The sequence below is a fragment of the Phyllostomus discolor genome, chromosome 11, assembly GCF_004126475.2.
Source record: "Phyllostomus discolor isolate MPI-MPIP mPhyDis1 chromosome 11, mPhyDis1.pri.v3, whole genome shotgun sequence".
NCBI lineage: Eukaryota > Metazoa > Chordata > Mammalia > Chiroptera > Phyllostomidae > Phyllostomus > Phyllostomus discolor.
Window position 1 is genome coordinate 3,786,682 of NC_040913.2, and position 20,947 is coordinate 3,807,628.

At 52.9% G+C, this 20,947-nt stretch overlaps 1 protein-coding gene across 2 annotated transcripts in view; it reads right to left on the bottom strand.

The window, feature by feature from the left end:
• The window catches only part of LOC114508689 (mitochondrial intermediate peptidase), an 81,899-nt gene extending 61,547 nt beyond the window's left edge, over positions 1-20,352 (bottom strand). Inside the window, exons 1-8 of one of the 2 annotated variants that reach the window (XM_028526718.2) lie at positions 20,070-20,352; positions 17,209-17,382; positions 14,063-14,151; positions 13,240-13,326; positions 9,510-9,573; positions 5,632-5,814; positions 4,927-5,083; positions 833-881 (exon numbers count right to left, since the gene is read on the bottom strand). In XM_028526718.2, the coding sequence (XP_028382519.1) occupies positions 833-881; positions 4,927-5,083; positions 5,632-5,814; positions 9,510-9,573; positions 13,240-13,326; positions 14,063-14,151; positions 17,209-17,382; positions 20,070-20,252 (986 nt within the window). In that variant the 5' untranslated portion in view covers positions 20,253-20,352. The remainder of the gene's footprint in view (positions 1-832; positions 882-4,926; positions 5,084-5,631; positions 5,815-9,509; positions 9,574-13,239; positions 13,327-14,062; positions 14,152-17,208; positions 17,383-20,069) is intronic. The other variant, XM_036011204.1, reaches the window with a different exon arrangement.
• Between the last annotated feature and the right edge of the window lie 595 nt (positions 20,353-20,947).

Below are 20,947 nucleotides of genomic sequence, written 5' to 3' on the forward strand. Positions count from 1 at the left end.
ACGGATTTGCCCCCCTTTACCCTCGACTTCCCCCTCCCACCCCCTTCCCTCTGGTAACTACCACACTGTCGTCTGTGTCTTAGAGTTTTTGTTTGTTCGCCCTGTTTGTTCATTTACTTGCAGCTTTCTACCCCACAAGCGAGTGAAGTCATACGGTCCCTGACTTTCTCCGGAACAGGGCCCTCTCGGACAACCCACGACAGGCCCCTTCCGAGGACCCAGGTGCGCGACCCCTGTCGGAGCCCTGCCCGCTGCGCAGCCCGGGAGGGGAGCTGGGGGAAGAAGGACAGGGGATGGCACAGGCTGGGCGTCTCGGGGTGGGGTGGCGTGGGCGTGGGGGTGACTGGAACGCAGGGACTCCCCGTGGTGCAGAGGCGCGCACTTCCGCCCGAAACCGCCGCCGGCGCAGCAGGGCGTCCTCCAAACACACGAGATCAGAACGCAGGTCGTCGGCCACTTCTGTGCACGGCGCACATTTAGGCCAACGGGAGGAAAACACTCCTTTCTGAGCTTGCCATAAAATTGACGGCACAAACGAAAACACACAGTTTCGAAACCAGTTGGGGAATTTTTCCGCTGCCCATCAGAGATGTCCTCCTGAAGACGGGTAACCAGAGGGGCTGGCCGCCGCCCCCCGGGAAGCCTCGGGGTGTGTGCCCAGGGTGCCGCGGGGCACCCCCGGTGTTCTGCCCGCAGTCCTGGGACCCGAGCCCCTGTTCTGGCACCAACGCCCTCCGCAGGCCACACCCTAACACTTGTGTGAGTCGGGTCCCCAGGAGAAAAGCCCAGAAGACAAACGACATCTACTCTAAAGAGCAGAATAAAAACTAACCTTTCCGAAAGTTTGTCAGATAGTTTCTCAAGGAACTCCATGACAGTCTCTAAAAAAATAAAATCCGAAAGAAAATATCTTTAATTACATAAAAAAATAAATATACCTGTGAAAGTTATAATGTGGTGATCATTACTACATACTACAATGCACTCAAAATGATGGTTTTTAAAGAGAAGGCAACACTGCTAACATATACTAGGCAAGTAATAAATATTTCTAGATAACAATAATCTCTTTATCAGAAAAACAATTCAAGCAACACAGTAATAATCCAAAGCCTTAGATTGTACCTCAAAATGAAAAGAGTTAACGGGAAACTAAAAAAGAAAACTTTACATTTCAAAGTGTTTCTACCTATTTATATGTGCAAGAAAAGAAGTTACTTGGACACGCCTAATTTTTGCTGAGTTTTAAAGAGACAGCAAGACTGACTTGTGGATAAAACTCAGCACAGTCGGGACTCTCAAAGCCGACCCAACAAGGAGACGCAACGCGAGTAACGCCCAGGCACCCAAGGCAGGAGCACCTCCGCGAACGGGCAGGCGTCACCAGACACGAGGGGGGAGTGGGGAGGGGGAGCGGCGGTGCCATGGGCACCACAGAGCACCCGCACCCGGGCGTGGGTGCAAGGCGGGCCACCCAGGTGGGCTGCTGGCAGAGAAGCAGCGGCCTTAACCCGCAGAGGAGAGGAGAATGCCTTCACAGATACTCACAGAACATTCCACAGAAAACAGAAAACACATTTTTTTCAGGTGGACACAGAACATTTTCCAGGATACACCACGTGAGGCCACAAACCAAGCCTCAGTAAATTTTATAAGACTGAACATATATCAAGTGTCTTCTCCAGTCTCAACGATGTGACACAGGGAATTAAGCTCTAAAAGAAAACTGGAAAAAATACAAAACACGGAGGCTAAACAATACGCTATTCAATAATCAATGACTTAATGATGAATTCAGAGAAAATTTTAAAAAAATATCTGCAGACAAATAAAAATGGAAACACAATACCCAAAAACCTTCGGGTCCCAGGAAAAGCAGCTCAGAGAGGAAAATTCATAGGGGGGGGATACAGGCCGGCCACAAGAAATAAGGAAAACCTCAAATAAACAATCTAAACTTACACTGAAAGGGCCTAGAAAAAGAAGAACAAAGCCCAAAGTGAGTAGAAATAGACTAATAAAAGATAAATAAAAAGATCAACAACACTAAGAACTAGTTCTTTGAAAAGACAATAATACACACACACACACACACACACACACACACACACATAAACTTTTAGCCAGAGAGAGGTACAAGTAAAACCAGAAAGGGAAGAGGAACAATGACAACTGACACACAAATGCAAAAATTCTTAACAAAACATCAGCAACCCAGTTTTCGGCAATACGCTAAAAAGACCACACGCTACAGTGGAGTGGGATTTATTTCAGGCATGCAGGATGGTTCAACATCTGCAAATAATCAGTGTGATATGCCACATAAACAAAGCAATAAAAACCGTAAGATTATTTCAACAGGTGTACAAAAGGTATCGCCAAAAATACAACATCCAGCCCTGGCTGGTGTGGCTCAGTGGACTGAGCACTGGGCTGTGAAGCAAAGGGTCACCAGTCAATTCCCAGTCACAGCACGTGCCTGGGTTGCAGGCCAGGTCCCCGGTAATGGGGTGTGTGAGAGGCAACCACGCAGGGGAAAAAAAATCCAACATTCATTTATGATAAAAGCTCTCAACAAAGCTGATATAGAAAAAAACATACCTCAACATAATAACGGCCAAAATTGACAAACCCACAGCTAACATCATACTTAGCAGTGAAAACTGAAAGCTTTGTCTCTGAGATCAGGAACAAGACAAGGATGCCCACTCTCACCACTCTCATCCAACATAGTATTAGAAGTCCTAGCCACAGCAATCAGACACGAAAAAGAAATAAAAGGTATCCAAATTGGAAAGAAAGAAAATTGTCACTATTTGTAGAGGACATTATATTATACATAAAAACCCTGAAGATTCCACCCCCCAAAAAAACTATCAGAACTAATAAATTCAATAAATCTGCAGAATAGAAAAATAATAGTCGTAAATCCACTGTTTCCCTACACACATAATAAACTATCACAAAGAAAAAGTTTTAAAGTTCCATCTGCAATTGCAGAAAGAATGCCTAGGAACACACTTACCTGTGGAAGTGGAAGACCCCTCCCTAAGCTGCAGACTGGGACGTCAGTGAAGGAGACTGAGGATGACACGACACAGGGAAGGACACCTGTGCTCGAGGACTGCGAGTGTTAGTGCCACTAACACGTCTCTTCTACTCAAAGCAGCCTACAGATTCGATGCAACCCCTATCAAAATACCTGCGGCATTTTTCCACGAAAATAGAACAATTGTTCCTGAAATTTATATGGAACCATGAAAGACCTTGAACAGACAAACAAATCACGAGAAAGAAGAACTAAGTTAGAGGTGTTACGCATCCTGATTTCAAACTGTACTACAAAGCCATAGTAACCAAAACAGCATGACACCGGCAAAAACCAGACACATAGATCAGTGGAACAGAACAGGGAGCCCAGCAGTAACAATATACTTCTATATGGTCAGTGAATCAGTGAGAAAGAACACAAGGATATATAACGAGGTAAAGACAGTCTTCAATAGGTATGTTAGGAAAACCGGTCAGGCACAAGCAAAAAAACCAAACGTACACCACTTTCTTACACCATATAGGAAAACAAACTCGAAGTGGACTCAAGAACTAAGTGCAAGACCTGAAACCGTACCCCACCAGGAGAAGACACAGGCCGTGAGTGAGCTCTCTGACGTCAGTCTCAGCAACATGTGCTGGGAAACATCTACGGAGTCAAGGGCAACAACAGCAAAAATAAGCAGACGGGACTCCATCAAACTAAAAGGCTTTTTTGCAAAGCAAACCGTCAACAAGAGTAAAGAAGGTATTTACAGATTAACATATTCAAAGAGGGGTTAATATCTGAAATACATAAAGAACTCATACAACTCAACATAAAAAACAAAAATCCAATCAGAAAATGGACAGAGGACTCTAACAGACATTTCTCCAGAGAAGACACACAGATAGCAAACAAGTACATGAAAAGATGCTCAACATCACTCATCGTCAGGGAAATGGAAATTAAAACCACGACGAGACATCCCCTCACACCTGTCAGAACGGCCATGATCACGAAAAGACAACAAACCACATGTATCGGTGCGGATGTGAAGAAAAGGGAGCCCCCGTCCCCTGGGGTGGGGCTGGAAATGGGTGCAGCCACGCTGGAAACGGAAAACGGCATTGGTATTCCTCAAAAAATTAAAAATATAACTACCATACGACCCAGCAGTTCCACTTCTGGGCATCTCTCTGAAGAAAACAAAAGCAGTAATTCAAAAAAGCATATGCACCCCTATGTCCACGCCAGCATGGTTTATAAGAGCCAGGATACGGAAGCGACCTGTCCGTATCCACGGACAGAGGCGGGGAGAGGGGGAAGTGGTGGCACACACACACGACGGAACGAAGCTCGGCCACAGAAGGGAAGAATGCCACACTGCAGTCTGAGATAGCGTGGATGAGCCCAGACGTTACCGCGCTAGCTGCAATGAGTCGGACAGAGAAAGACCAGACCTGTGTGATTTCACTCAGGTGTAGAATCCCCAAACAGACAAAACAAAACAGGAGCAAACTCGCAGACAGAGCGCGAGCTGAAGGGAGCCGGGAACGGGGGCGGCGGGCTGAGCCCGGAAGGGCAGGAGAAGGAAGCAGCGCACATGGCCCGCTACGCGAGCAGTCGGGTGCAGCGAGCAGCATGGGGCACAGGGTCACAGGGTCACAGGGTCACAGTAACCAGGCATGGCGACAGACAGTCCCTGGACCTGTCGCGGTGACCGCTCTGTAGGGCACATAGTAACTGCTGAATCACTACATTGTACACCTGAAAGTAATGTAACCCGGGATGTCGACTACAATTAAAAATAAATTCAAAAATAATTTTTCAGGCTGGAATCTCGGCTCCACAAAAGCCGCGTCTTGCCGTGAGAGGTGGCCCCGCAGGCTTACCCGGGGTCTGCGCTATCGTCCCCCGCAGAGCTCTGTGCGAGTAGGTGGGGTAGCCGACGAGCCGCGCCAGGCGGTCTCTGCTGCGGAGCAGCTCTTCCAAACACCTCAGCTGACCGGCGTTGGGGTAAAGAAAAATTTTGTAAGCGGCTTCTCGCACCTGTATTGGAACAGCAGACGATAAAAGACGTAAATACCGTAACACAAAGTCCTGTGCAATAACAATGCAGGCTAACGCTCACCACTGTATTCTGCAGGTGATGGTCACTATAAAAATAAAGTAACGGTTTGCACAAGGCGAATACAGCCTTGAGACCCGTGAGCCAGTGTGGGGCGCAAGAACACGCTGGACAGGAGTGCTCTGCTCCGGGGCGTGGTCAGACAGAGTGAGCCCAAAGCACCTGGCGCAAGGCACCCTGAAGCAGGAGAAGCGGGGGCCGATGTGCACTAAGAAGTCTGGGCAGTCCAGAATGCCGACAACTGCTGTTATTTAGCACACTTCAAAAACGAGTTCTTCGTACCCCAAGATTAAACCACTTTCATCATTGAAAGCATTTATGGAATTAATAACCCCAAAGTTCAATTTTTAGGGCTTAGCAGCAGCAGCAAAGTGATCTCAATGGTAGGACCGCGTCATCACGGAATCTGGGGTACATGCAGCAGCAGGAGACAGACAGACGGGGCCCGGGCCGCAGAGAGAACACATACCAAGTCATCCGGGGCTTCTGCGTGCAGCCCGTCCACTACGATGTGGTCCCCGGCAAGAACGAAGTTCTGGTGAATGTGTTCCGGTAGGAGATGCTTCTCTATCTTGGTGGGCAAGTTGGCCCCCATGAGGAACGTGCTGCTCAAGTCCAGGATTCTCACGTTCAGGTCCACTGCTCTTCTGCGCTGTACGTGGGGGCCGTGAAAGTTACTGCACAGCAGTTAAAGTAGTGTTTCATGACTAATTTAATAGATAACCTATAAAGATGGCAACTCAACATTAACATCTGAATTATAATTTAATGATACTAAATGCACTAAAAAATAAAATGAGTACCGAGTACATTAATGTCCTAAATACATAACCTACTATAATATATTCATTCTGTTTTTGAGAGACACTTACTCTCCAGAGAAGAATGTTACCCTTATGGCTGTACAGGGTTCCCATGCTTTAAGACTCACACGACTTCCGGAGTTCTGTTTCATGTCTAGGTTAGGCAACTGACCTTCGAAATTAACAACACTATCAAGTACAGAGTCTTCTCTTATCCCCCAAAATACCTCTTAGTTAAGAGAACTAGTTGAATCCAGTCAATACAATCCTTAAAAGTACTTTTAAAGATTTTATTTATTTATTTTTAGAGAGGGAAGGGAGGGAGAAAGAGAGAGAGAAACATCAATGTGCGGTTGCTGGGGGTCATGGCCTGCAACCCAGGCATGTGCCCTGACTGGGAATCGAACCTGCGACGCTTTAGTTCGCAGCCTGAGCTCAATCCACTGAGCTACGCCAGCCAGGGCTAAAAGTACTTTTAGATGAAAAGATTAAGTATTTGAAAGGCAGGTGAGAAAATGCACTCAGTCTGTGAAGATTAGACTAAAAGGTGGGGGAGAAAGGAGTTACTGCAATTCTTCACGAGAGTGTGGAGAACCTCCGGCAGGGAGCCCCTTTAGAAGCTCGGACTCGCACAGACTAGGGTGTCTGGGGAAGGACGGCGCCCCAAGGCCAGGGCCAGGGCTGCGCGCTGTGCCGGCCCCACCTGGCCCTCACTGTCCGGGCCTCGGGTGGCCGCGATGATGATGAGGGGCTGGTGCAGGCACGCCTGTGAGAGTTTTCTATCTTGCAGTGGCACCTTTAGGACACCCCCCCTGAAAAACCGAGCATCGGTAAAGGGCAGCGCAGAAGTTCCGGGCGAGACGTGCACGGCGGGGAGGTGTGCGGGAGGCCAGGGGTGAACTCGCAGTCGCTGCCCCTGGCAAACTGATGGCTGTCGGGTGGGAGCGCGGGCGAGTCCTCCTGGCCCGGCGTCAACAGTGACTGGCAGATCCTCAAGTCTACCTCGATTTTAACAAACGATTAAGATTAAGCAGCACTATTTTTTAAATAAATATACAAGGTGCAGATGTGCACTGATAAGATGCTAAAAACTAAGTATGTATTAATAACCCCCAAATTTTCAATACAGAAATTTTAAACTTCACGTGAACAGTTTTTCAGATTTCCCTCACCTTTTCTGTCGACTTTGTTTCTTATATGGTCCACTAGCACCACCTAGTGGTAACAAGTGGAATAACAGACATGATCAAGGAAAAATTCCAGTCGTTCCAAAAATTTTCCCCAAAAGCCATTATCATGAAAGTAAAAAACGACAAAATTAATTATTCAAAAGTATTTGTCATCTGTTGAAATTCCTGAAAAGTAAAAACTGGGTTTACTTCCCAACTTCAACAATCGGCTAGGCATTTCACCATCCCGAGATAATTAAATGCGCAGTTCTCTGAACTCTGAGATGCCTATGAAATTGTTATTTATCATATAATTGCTAATAAATGTATATGTCCTTAATTTTAAACTTGTAAATTATACTCAATAAGAACTTTCAAATTAAATAAGGAAAAAACCCAGAAAGAATATAGAAAGAATGTATGCCTTTACAATTTGTAGCTACTTGGGTTTATTTCACGGCTTTCCTTTAAAGAGTGCAATGTGCCTCCCTCGGCCCTGCCCTGGTGGAGCGCCTTTGAGAGCAGCACGGAAGGTGCAGGAGGAAACTCAGCAGGCCGAGTCTCCTGGCATCCCCCGTCCGTGGGGCCCCAGCTGCACCTTTCCTCCTGAAGCTACCCAGGTTGACTGCTACCAGCGGGCGCTGGTGTGACTCATTCCGCACCCACGCCGGGCTTCACTGAGCCCGGAACTGGCAGGCACTAGAGCCACGGCTCACACTCTCTGCCCCTGACAGGCCTGCAATGCAGACAGGCGATGCAGTAGCAGCACCGGCAGGGCTTCGAGCAGCCGCAGCCGCCGCCGCCGGTAAACACCTTGTGCCTGGAGTGAGTAAACGTGAGTTCCAGTGAACCCGGGGGACTGACACAGCAGCTTTGCAGACACCACGGGTGGAGGAGGGAGCCTCACCAGGGAAGGCCAGCAGGCCGAGCCGGAGCGCATGCAGCGGGGACACAGGACGGCGGGGGGAGTTGGGAGAATCACAGCCCCACCCGTGCCTCCTCTGAGGCCCAAGGGAGAGCGGGGCGGCCCTGTGTGTGCCGGCTGCCATTCATACTCTCACCGCAGGCGACGTGAAGTCGCTGAAGGGTCTGGGCAGGAGGGAACGGCCGAGTCGGGGCTTTCGGGAACGCCCCCACCGTTCGCAGCCAGGACGCGCCGACACCCGGGGGCCCGCGGGAAGGACAGGCTAGGCGGTCTCCAGAGCATCTGACGTGCAGGGCGGGCAAAAGTAGGTCCACAGTTGGGAGTTCGTGAAACACAGCGTTTTCCGTGTTATTACGTATTAATGATTGTATTACTTTCCACACAAACAACCATGAGCCCACCTCTGCCCCATCCTGTGTGTCACATGCCACTGACCAGCTCTGTGACCTTGTGTAACTCCCGTAGCCCCCGGGGGTCTCAGTTTCTCATCTACGAAACAGGAATTAACAGCAGCATCAGCCATAACAAAGGTCCGACGAGAAATGTGTTTTCAGCAGCAAACGCTGCATCACTGTTCACTAGGAGTGTCAGGGAGACACAGGACCTCAGGACAGCCCAGAGACTGGGTGATGGGGATCAAGGTGAGTTGCCTCGGGGACGCAGACAGGTGTGGGACAAGCTCCACGAGGGACCTGGCCACCGAGTAAGACAGGAGAATTCTGGGAAGGGGAGAGTGGGAGCGGGCTCAGAGAGCGGGGCACCACCGGCGTGGAGACATGGGCACTGGCGGGGGGAGGGGACGGGGCGGCAGCCGTGCAGGCCGCGTGAGTTCGCAGTGCAGCCGCTCCGCCTGGTGGTGCTGGGAGGGCATGTGTGGCTGAGGGTTCAGCCACAAGCCACAGACTGAGTCCTCAGGGCCGCACACACACATTGGTGTGTGAGTGGCCCCCGGCAGGCTCAAACCCGGCACCCACCAAAACGGCAGTGGCTATGGCACATGCCACGCACCCACGATCCTCTAACGAGGGGTCTGGACGGTACACAGGATGATGCCCCTCTCGTCCCGGTTCAAACCCCGCAGGACCCATGCACGCTGCTGCAGGGACTGAGCTGTGCACCCACCAGACACGCCGGTCATGCGAGGAGGTCTCGGCGACGCCCCTGCACTGCCCCTCCGGATCTGTCTCCCGTGGGGACAGCTCTCTGGCCCACTCGCCTGGTCTTCCCCGACGCTGCTCTCCCACCTGATCCCAGACACCTCACGCACCCCTGCTGTCTGAGCCGTTTGTAATGCGGAATCACCGCGACCAAGGGGCCGGCTTCCGGCTTCCCGAGAGCACTGCATTCGAACCCCCCGTCGGAGAACTTCATGATGTGCATGGCCCAAGAGGCTTCTCAGGTGAGGAAACGTGAGCGGAACAAGACCCACAACACAGGAAGTGAGTTTTACCTCCTCTTTGTCGAGATGGATTCCGCTGATTTCAAAATCAAACATGAAGAGTTCGGCCACGCGCCTGGAAGGAACACGAGTGCCGGGTTATAACAGGTAAGGGTAATTATCAACAAGACAATCATTTTTTGCTAATAAATTGGCCTTTTCCGATCTTACCGACAAGAGGCGGGATGTTCCCCCCCCCACGCACTCACACACACGACCCGCAGCCCAGCAGGTGTTTTAAGCTCTGACGTGGGCGGCCGTGTCTTCCCAGCGTGCTGGCCGCACCGGGCGCGGAAACTGAGCCGAAGGAGGAAGGGCCACTCCACTGAGGGCAGGCGTCCCTGCTGCCGTTTTCTACAGCACGCGGGAACCTTCCAACTGCTCGGCTGCCTTCCCTTCAAACAGCACTCGCTGCCTACCGGACCCGGTGCACCCACTGAGGCCCCCCACCCCGTGCGGCGAGGACGGGCGGCAGCCGCGCGAGCCCGCCCCCGTCGGACTGGGACGCATGCGCAGTCCAGCAGGTGGGGGACCGCAGCCGCACTCTAACCTGCCGGGGCCGCAACTGCCTGTGTTCCACGGGGCGTGACCTCCCGAGGGGACGAGTCCTTTTCAGACGAGTGAGCGAACACAAGGTCACAGGAGCAATACATTTCTTAACAGGGATGCGAACGGAGTGTCTGCTGAGCTCAAAGAGGGACGCCAGTGACGACCGCTCCGTGGCGGCAACACGGAAAGCACCGCCTCCCACTCCTTCTTCTTCGCTGCTGGAGAGCAGGCTCTTCCTCGGCTCCAACCCGCCCTCCGCTTCCCCTGACGCTCAGCGTCCTGCCGCCTTGGAGGGAAGACCCTCACAGGGTCGAGACTTTCTACGAGCATGCTTTGTAGAGGTCACTCTCCATCAATCGATCGATCCTAAGGTGCAGCTGCAAACCGAACGTCAAGGCCGAGTTTCCCTAACCTTCCCTTAGCGTCACGGCTTCATCGGAACGTCCAGCACGAGCAGCGGCGACAACGAACCACGCAGGGGAGGGGTCCTGGCAACCCCTGCAGGGAGGGGCCGCTTCCCAGGGGCTCCCCCCCCCTCAGCCCCGCAATCGTTCACACTCGGAGGCACACTCTCCCTTTTGCACTACACGCTGATCAACACCACTTACTTTCGCATCAGGCGCCAGGGAGATAAACACACTGAGTCTGAAGGTGCAGCACATGCGAGAAGATGTGTGTGCACCGAAGTGGGGGACCCTCGTGCTGCGCCCCAGAAGCACGGGCTGGGCACCCCGCTCTCCACGTGCGTGGGAAGGGAGCTGAGGAGCCTGACCTGCAGGAGGCCACGGGCTAACCCGGTCTCATCCAACATGACCCCAGACATCCCGGGGCCAGGAAACGGGCGACGTCCTGTAGGTGGCTGTCCCCCTCGCCCTGACCGCAGCCCCCCACTGCCCCCGCTGACGGGCCACCTCCGCTCCAGCCCTGCACGCCCGCAAGAGGACCTCTCTCAAGGCCGAAGTGCTCAGCGTGACCAGCCAGACACCTCACGGTGACATCGCTCACCCTGTCTGTCCTCTGCCGCCACCCAGACGCGGTGCCTCCGCTCCACTGGCACCCGTGATTTCCGCCTTAAACACCGTGGGGCGGACACTCGCGTCTTTACGAAGTCACGGGGCGAGAGGCCTTCACTGCGCAGCCAGAAGTGCTCTACGTGGGCATTTCAGCACAGCAAGCAAAGAAGAAACAACAGCCTCAGCGAACCAACGTTTAAACACCGACATGCGTAACGCAGAACAAGGGGAACTACTGTAACCTCCTCTTCACGTGCGAGCCTGCCCCTTTCCCTGCGGAGCACAGGTCTGCCAGGCCGCCAGGGCGATCACCGCAGCTCCGTCCAAACCCCAGCAATTAAAACCAAACAGTTCGTACTTGGACAGTTTTTCAAAGGCCTCTGCGTGAGATTTTCAGTTTTCCTTCCAATGAGTAACAGCTACTCAGAATAGTAGACTCTCCGAGGCTGTGCTGCAAGCTGCGTTTCCTGGCTAATGAGAACTGTTTTCTTTTTAATCCTGCTGCAGGACTGAAACCAATTTCGAGTGTAACACCTCTTTCTGCTAACACTTTTTTCCTTTTTTTCTGGAATGACGTTACCCTGGTATTTGGTCTACTCTTCTGGCTCTCCTGGAGTTTTCATAAGCTACGTATTTATGTTTCTGATTATCGTGCTGATGGACCCTGGACGAACGGAATTAGACTTCTAAAATTCTGAAAACTCAAGGGAACACGTTAATAATCACTACTGAAATTCTTGTAGCATTTTCTTTTCTCAGGGCCGTGAAGACCACGTTTGCTTACAGAAGCCGGAGGCATGGGCACCGTGCGCAGCACACGGCAGGCACTGGGAAATGCCTGCGGGGTTTCTGAGGGGACAGCGGGGCGCGACACGTGTCCCCTCGCCCGGAGGGCCATCACCCCCAGGCACGGGGCCGGGTGGGCTGGGGACTGGGGGAGACCCGGCGGGTTGCTGGTCCTGAGACACCCACACGGAGGCGGCACCTCTGTCCCTGTGGACACGGAACGGGGGCGGCCAGTGCGCGGCTCACACCAACAAGGGGAGCACTCCCCGGCCTCGGGTCCCACCTGCGTTCACCGGGCCGCGCCGCTCCCGCAGCGGGACTGAGACCCGGCCACGAGGGCTGCTCCATCCCGCTTTCTCTTGAACACCCGTGTCCCAAACACTGTTTCTCAGCATCTCTGCGCTTCAAAACCACGGCTTTCACCAGTCTTGCCAATCAGGCCACCTAAAGCTGAGGGTCACAAAGTTGTAACAAAGGCTGACGATGGGCACCAGGGCCCAAGCAGCACAGCAGGACCACCTGCCCCTGCACGCTGGGCAGCCGGGGGACGGGTCCCCCATCACAGCGCCCCCACGCCACACCGCAGGAACCCCAGCGCCCGTCACCGGCGGCCCCCCTGGAGCAGCGGCGCTGCACCGGGAATCACAGGCCACGTGGAGACGGGACGGAGAAGGGGGCCGGGGGAGGGAGGGCCAAGGAGTCAGAGGGAGAAAGTGACCCAGAAATACAAGTAGCTGCGGGTAAGAAAACACGTCGGTCTCCCCGCTGAGACACGAACGATATCCGGGCGGGTTAGCGACAAACCCTGCGGCACTTACTGTATAAGTAAGTAACGGGAGCAAAGACATACACTCTCCAAGCCCTAGGCCAAGTGTTTCTGTCTACTAACTCGGCAGTGGAGCCTTCTCAGTGCAGGTTAACAAATGCCACCAGTCACCAACGCAAACCCTTTCAAGGCCCTTGGCAGCACCCAGCAGCCGAGGCCCGCCGCCAGCACCGTCCGGTGGCGTCCATGACGCACAGGGCTGAGTGTGAACAGCCCCTGCTCACGGGTCTCCACGGCCGGGGTCGGCAGCCGCTGCACCCCACGCGGGGCAGGTGCCTGGACGTAGCAGTGACCACCACCCACCAGCCCCCTGTTCTCAGGGAGCTTCAGTGAGGCAGAGAAATGGGAGGTTAGCGCACGAACACGGTGCTGTGGGGAGAGAGCAGCCCTGAGAACCAAAACCAAGGGGTGAGGGGCTCGGCTTGCGCGGAGATCTGGGAGGAGGCACCCTGGGGGCGCCCCAGCTGCGAGGAGGAGCTACGGGCACAGAAACCCCCGGACGCACCGCACCGGGGCCTTCCAGCCCCCCCCCCCCCCCCCGGCCCAGGGCCCGCGGGGAGCCGCGCACCTGGTCTCTGCATCCAGGGAGCCCACGAGCTTCTCGTCAGCCAGCAGTCTCTGCAGGCTCTGGTACAGTTCCACATTCGTGTTCAACCTAGAAAAACCACAAACAAAAAGATTAAATGAGTTCCTAACACTTTCTTTTTGGCTTCACGTCAAAGGAACAATGTCAGATTGCAGTCAGAGGTCAGAGGACCGAGGTCTGCCTTTGTCTCTGGCCTAAACTATTTAAACTGACCTTAAACCCACTTTAAAAGAAGCCACTTCATCACAGCCACGGGGACCGCACGGCCACTGCAGGGAGACACCGCGGGCTTCTCGCCCGCCAGGTGGTCCGCAGCCACCCGCAGGGCAGCAACGGAACCGCAGGGCGGGGGGTCTGGACACCCCCGCTGGCCCCTGGGGTACGAGAGAACCCCGACACCACAGAGACGACGTGCGGATGCTGGGGTCTGCCGTGTCCTGACCCCATCACGTGCACTTTACATGCATCATTTCACTTTCATCACAACCCTAGGAGGCGATTCATTCTATCCCACTTACAGACGGGGAAAGTGACGGAAAAAACAAACACTGAGCTGCAGGTCAGGCTGTTCGTGCTGGGAAGGGGGTGCAGCGGGCCGGCCCCAGGTCCCCACCCCCAGGTCCCCCACCCTGCAACCCCGTGCCCAGCACCCTGGTCTGGGCGGCTGCGCAGTATTCGCACACCCCCAGCCCCCACCCCCTACCCCGCAGAGGGGTCAAGCCCAGGGAAACAGTTCCCAGAGCGCAAAGCCACGGATCTGCGGATCTGCGTGCCCCGGTGCCGTCACAAGGGGGACGGAACCTACTTCTCCACCACGGTGCCGATGCTTCTGCAGGCTTCCTCCGCCGCCTCTCTGAACGCCGGCTCGGGGTGGGCGATCTTCACAAAGTCGGCCTGTTGGGGAGGGGAGAGAAAACCACAGGGGCTGGATGGAGGCTCTCTCCCGAGACCTAAGGGCAAAGCGGAACCTGTTTTCACAAGTGCCATCCGGCCCGCCCTGCGCACTCCCGTGGCTGAGACTCTCCGCACGCGCGGGCGGAGCGGGGTCTCCTTGAATCCCACTTGGCTCTCCCTCGCAACCAAGTGGGTCTCGGTGGGTCTCGGTCCGAAGACTTCGATGCTTTCACTGAGCTTCTCTTAGGAGTCTTTCTCCTTCAAACCTAAATACGTGCTGGGCGGATGCTTCCAAATTCTGTAGTTCCAAAAAGTGGCGTCTTGTTCAAAGGTTCTAAGACTCTAATCAAACTGGGGCTCGCTGTGGTTCTCAGGTGACACCTGGCTCCAGAGAACGGCCCTCGGAGGTTTTCCCTCGTGTTTTCACACTGACACACACTACAGCTTCAAGACCCATTCGACTACACCCCAGCTTTCCTGCGGAAAGCAAAGGCCCGCTTTTCTCTCTGTACAGCCCCTGGAGGAGCCGGAGCGCCTGGTCCCAGCCAGACGCACACAGCCGCCCGTGCTGGGGAGGCTGCTGCGCTGGCCTGGGGCTCAGCCGAGCTGGAATTCCTTCTTTCTTTTTAAAGAAATAATGCAAAAACCAGAGTTTACTTTTAATCTTAATGGCAGCACAGTGCAAAAGAAAAACATAGGAAAACTACAAAATATTACACATTTTTCCCTTCATTCTGTAAGAAGAAAACATATATGACTTATAAAATAAAATCACTACAGGTGAAATTTCCTATTTTTTTTATCAAATAAATAGTTTTTAATGAAAAATGTTTCAATACAGTTTTACACAACCTTTGATGTAACAATAATGTTAGTACTAGAGCCCCTGAAAAATGAGCTATGTAACATTACAACGTACTGTATAAATTACCCACTTACAGTGTTGCAGAATTTACAATCCATATTAAAATTTAAAACACTAGCATACATTTAAAACTCACTTGCAACAATGATAAGGAAAACAACACTGTTACATAGCAACTGTACTGGAAAAGAAACCAACTGGAAAATACAGTTTATAAAATTGATAACTTCTAATGGTATCAAACTTACTGGCAGGTAAAAACTTCAAAATTCAAAAACAAAGGCCCTCTGAATTTTTTTTTACCCAAAGATTTACATACATGTTAGTATTTAATGAGATAGTACACTTCATAAACATAAAAGCCTTCAAAAACGGGACAAACTGGGGCCAGAGAAGGTACCATCTGTCAGCAAAGAGCAAGGGCAAGCGGTGGGAACAGCCCCGGAGCACTGCAGGGCTCCCCTGCAACGAGGCCAAGACCACAGCTGGGCGGGGAGCCCTGGCGTTTCCCAGTGCGGGAGCGGACCACACGTAGTGACCACCACGGACTAGCGCCCCCTTCAGGCCACAGTGACACGACCAAGCAGAGGAGGTGCCAGCCCCCCCACGTCCGCTCCACCCTGCAAAGCACTGGCACACACTTCCTGGGGGGTCAGAGCCGGCGCCCTCCCCTTACAGCCCAGACCCCACCCCCGGAGCCCACAGTGCGTCTCCCTGCACCCCGGAGAAGCCCTTCCCGGGGCTCCAGCATCGCCCTCACCCCAGGGAGCTCGCCCTGCCTGTGTGGCCGTCTGCGAGGTGTCCCTGCCCGATCCGGGGGTGTGCAGACAGAAGACTGAACAACAAAAAACAAACGAACGCAAGGAGGGTAAAAGTTTTCAACCTCTAAGGTGTGAACGATTCCAAACACCTGACGCTTGAGAAGAGACAAACCACAGAGAACAGCGGTGGTCGGAGCGAAGAGGTGAGAAGCGGGGTAATGAATGAAAGAAGGTTTGGAGTGACGGAGAGCTTACGCATCCTGCCTGTGGTGGTGGCTGCATGAAAAACGAGCTAAATCCATAGAGCTTACTACTCTGCAAGTCAAGTTTACCATGTGGTATTTTTAAAATACGTAAGAACTTTTTTAGATGGCGGGGAGCCTACCCAACTCCCCAGCCTCCCCAGGTAAGACTCATCGGACCCGAGCAGCTGGCCGCCCCTCGAGGGCGTGCAGGCCAGCGGGCGGGTCAGTAGCCTGCAGCCGGGCTGCCTGGACTCACGCCCCGCTTCACTGCCTACGGCTGGCTGACCTGAGACATGTCGCTTGGCCTCTCAGAGCCTTCCTTTGCTCATCTGAAAGTCAGACACGGTGAGAAGGTCAAATCAACTAATCTAGGTGAGCGGTTATCAGGGTTCATGCCTGGCGAGACCGAACAGACAGCTAACGCTGTGATGCTCCAGGAGGTCAGAGCCCGCATCCCTCCTACTCACACCTGCGTGCCCCACACAGAGAACACGGCCGGGCCCGGGGTCAAACGGACGTGAGGAATGTGAGGGGAGGGCTGCACACTGCCCAGCACCCGGCGCAGCAGCAGGCATCACCACGAGCCTGCGTGGTGGGCCCCTTCGCTGACACGACTGGTCAGGGTGGGACCCTCCCGGGTCAACTGCAGGTCCCGCCTTCTGTCTCGGCAGTGGGTTTCCCAGTGGGTGAAGAGACCCAGGTCTGTTTCTATTTCAACTTCCAAATGTTAAGGAAAAAAACTCTTTAATATGACTGGTTTGATGTTAAAATCTTACTTTTAATTGCACAACACATTCCCTACCCTGTTTATAAAAACTGTTTTTATAAGATTAATTTGATTGTAAGTGAACAGATAATTCTTTAGAATTTTGGTTAGACGTTTTCATAAATGAAGTATCTTTGTCATGCAGAAAAACGTCATATGAGTAATTGTTAATTGTTCTTTTATGACATACTACATATATATTTCATTAAATGTCTATCTAAAAGCACAAGTTCTAAATATCACCTTTTCCTACGTTTTTCCCATTGCTAGTGACGGACTTCACTGTAACAAATGACACCCAGCAGCTCTCAGACAGTGCAGACATTTTTAACCTGCCAGTCTCACATTAAACCTCGTAAACCGGGTCAACTGCCCACAGTTCGGCGGACAGGGCGTTTCGCGTGTCCCGGCGAGCCTTACCAAGTCCGCCACCCGGCAGAGGGCGTCGGAGAGCTCGTCGAAGATGCGCACGGTCTGCGGCCCCGGCGGCGTGGAACACGCGCGCGCCACCAGCTGGTCCGTCTTTCTCAGGGCGTTTTCCTGCGCCACGCGGAACCCTTCTGGGGCGCTGAGCTCAGGAACTCCAAAAAGACCCTGAAATTCAATGAGTATTCCCAATTTATTATTAAAAATATGACCTTTTATAACTATGTATATTTTTTTCATAAAGAATATCTTGGGTTTTGCCGGCTTATTATATATTTGAACACCTGTGATCATAGATACCACTTTCACATTGCCCATGTTTTAAAAGTGTCATTTTTCTTCAATTTTTTATTGTCTTATAAAAAACACAATCCAATACAATGCAACGATAAGGGTTCCAAACCAAGCCGGCACTACTACAGAACCTAACTCCAGCGCTGACTTACAAAGCCTAAATGAGAAGACACGCGCTGGAGAACCAAACGCCACCGAGTCCACGCGCCGGCGCCCAGAGGAGACTGACAGGTGCTCGCTGCACTCGCCACCAGCTGAGTGACTCTGGCCCTCGCTCTCTCCGCCTAGGCCTCAGTGTTTTCACTGAGCACAGCGGGGATTCCAGTACACACGTCCCAGCTCTCATATGAATGCTGGGTTAGAAAATACATGTCACGTCCTTAAGACACCGTCCAGCACCCAGCGAAGTCCAGTACAAAGCACCGATCGGTTCCACAACTGTACATCAGGGACGATGAGCAGATTATCGAGCACAAAAAGTTCTGAAAGACTGGATAAACGTGATAAACCAAATCACCGGCCGAAACTGGCAGCAAACTTTATCCTTTCCAGAAGCGTTTCACATCCTGATAAAGCCAAAAGCCACTCATCCAACGGGAGGGGCCTTCGCCTGGGCCGGCTGCAGCACGCCTGCCCCGGTGCCCAGCAGGGCGGCAGGAAAGGCCGCATCTGCCGCCAGCCGGCAAGTGCGCTGTGTGCCGTACACAGGTTTCTCCCCTGAGCCCCGAGGTCCCAGAGCAGGAACCACCGCTCACCTCTCACGGGTTAGTTAACAGCTTCGGGGGGAAGGAAGAGGCTGAGGTCCGGGATCACCCTCTGCAAAGTCAGAGCCTGAGCAGGCCCCCTACACCCCAGAAGCCCACACCCTCTCCATACTTCTCTGCGGACATCGGTCTGTCTTCTCCCGAGAGGTCGAGTCCCTGGAGGCAGAACCCTGCCCTTCCTCACTCAGCCAGCTGCGCCCCAGAGCGCCCGATACACAGGGAAGTGGGACCAATCGCATCAGTGGAGCGGATGCCAAAGTTGGCAAATTACCTTTGTAGGTGCTTCACACACCGGCTTTGGGGAATACCAGGAGGTGAAACTTTCAGGCCTGAGAAAGCTCACGGATTCCGCAAGAAGGGAAGCGAAGGTGTCCACCTCTCTGCAAACTACACTAACAAGCTGAAGAAAATAAAGACAGTGGGGGGCAGAGCAGAACCAGAACCAGAACCAAAAAATAAACTTGATCTTCACACGGATTTCATGAGTCAAGTACCGGCCAGTCCCGCTCCCCAGGGCACCTGCCGGTGCTTCCCTCTGGAATTCCAGATCTCAGACCTCGAGGCGTGGCAACACTAGGGAACTACACGAACCTTCCTGTGTTCAGTCAAAAACCAATTCACATAGTGGAAAGTCTGGGTTCAGCAGCCACAATCACGAGGCGTCCAAGGACAGCGAATCTAAAATCAGTTCTACTTCACCCACCCCCAAATCAAGCTCACTCTTCACTCCCTCCGCTCGGAACTTAAAATTGTGTCCTCTTCACACCAATTATAGTAACACCAACATTATTTACCTGCATGGGAGATGGTGTGGCAAAAATCACTTGGAAACAGACAAAGCTAATGGAGATAAAGTTTAAAAAACCACTATTAAGTTTACTGCAACCATATCCTACACGCTACTTTATATGCAAGTTAATGGTATAATGAAAAAATCGTAAAAAGGCAAAAGTCAAAGTGAAGCCTAAAACGATCGTCATCCACAAAAGCAAAGGAGAACGGGTATCAGGTGAGTCCCTTTCGAGCCTGCCTTCCTTTCGCCTTTAATGTGGCCACTCAATGCAAGCTATTAACTGAAGTCTGAAGCCAGACACCACGCTGAGCAGTGTGGATACAGAAATGAGTAGAAACTGAGGAATTCAGCCAGTCATTTCCTGCAGGCAGAACTCAGTGTGACCCACTCCATGGACCTGAAGGAAACTAACCTCTTCTCAAAAGATCTTTTTAATTTAAGAAAAAAACAAAAAACAAAATACAAGAGAGCCCAAAGCTTTGAACAAGTTGATGCAATTTCGAGCATCATGGAATTACTGATGGCAACACTTAAGGCAAGTGTGTTTTTGCAAAAACACGTGACACCCCCTGTGAACTCGCAGGGCCGGGCCCCTCGGCACACGCGAAGGGCTGGAGCCCCAGGGAACTGGAGCAGGGTCTGGGCTGCGTGCGAAGGGAGGGCGGGACCCTGCGAAGGGAAGGCGGGACTGGGCAGACCAAATCACTTCGGAGAGGCGCAGTTTAAAGTTTCCGTGGAGCGAGAGATCATCTGAAGACACGTCCTAGGACCCAAACTGGGGTGAGGGGACCCCTAAAGACCGTTGTGCTCCCTTTAACCCAGCCCCTCAAAGAGGTGATCGGCCAGGAGGTCACCCAGAGCGCTAACACCACCCCGCTGTGCAACGCGTGTTCGCAGCCCATCTTCTTCCGGATCCCGCAAAGTCTGCCCCCATCCCCGCCCCGCGGAGAAGGGGACCAGCTTCTCCCGGGTGAACTAGCGGGGCCCGTGCTCGCGCCGCTCACCCGGCGCTCGCCAAACAGGTCCAGGCGGCTGCCCTGGGGCTTGACATTGAAGGCGGCACCCACGGGAGACCAGCTGGTGCTGACCCCTCGGAGCCCGGCGCCCAGGAGTCCCAGGCACGCGCGCCGGGGCAGCAGAGCCGCGGCCCGGGCGGCAAGGACCCCGGACAGTCCCTGACTCAACATCGTGACCCCACAGCAACCCGCACCCCGCACTACTGCCCCCACACGGGTGCCGCGCGGGGAGCGGGCGCGGGACGTTTCCTAGGCAGCGGGCCACGCCGGTCACGTGAGGCCCTCACGCTCCAATCGGAGAGTGCAGCCCTCAGGACGTGGGCACGTCTGCGTGCCCTGGGCAAGAGCGTCGCCTCGCCTCTGGCTCGGCCGCCGCCGCGATCTTGCGCCCCCTTGCGCCTGGAGTCAGGAATGACCAAGGATTACCTTCCCACCCAGTGACTAAATAGAAATAACCATTTCCTTTCCTTCTCCCTAACGTCCTCTAAATACAGACCAGAGATAAATCATAAGATGGCTTCTTTGAGCACTACAATGATATCAAAGGTGTCTTTCCGCAAGAAACACATATGCAGAGGATTCTTCAGATAACGGAAATGATAAAAAAATTGCAAATGCATTGCAATAAATAATGCAGGTATTTAAACATTGACTCTCAGAAAAACAGTAAGTTACCCAGAAATGGTTTTAGAAATAACTTTCCCACGTTCTCACCTTTTCATGACGATGACAATAATGAGCGTTAATTAATACAGCAAAGTCACCTAATTGCGTCTTCACCAAGCTACACGTCTCCGTCATTCCGCTGAACAGCAGGAAGCCCGTGAGAGAGGTGGCATCGTCCGCACCTGCACACAAGCCATTCA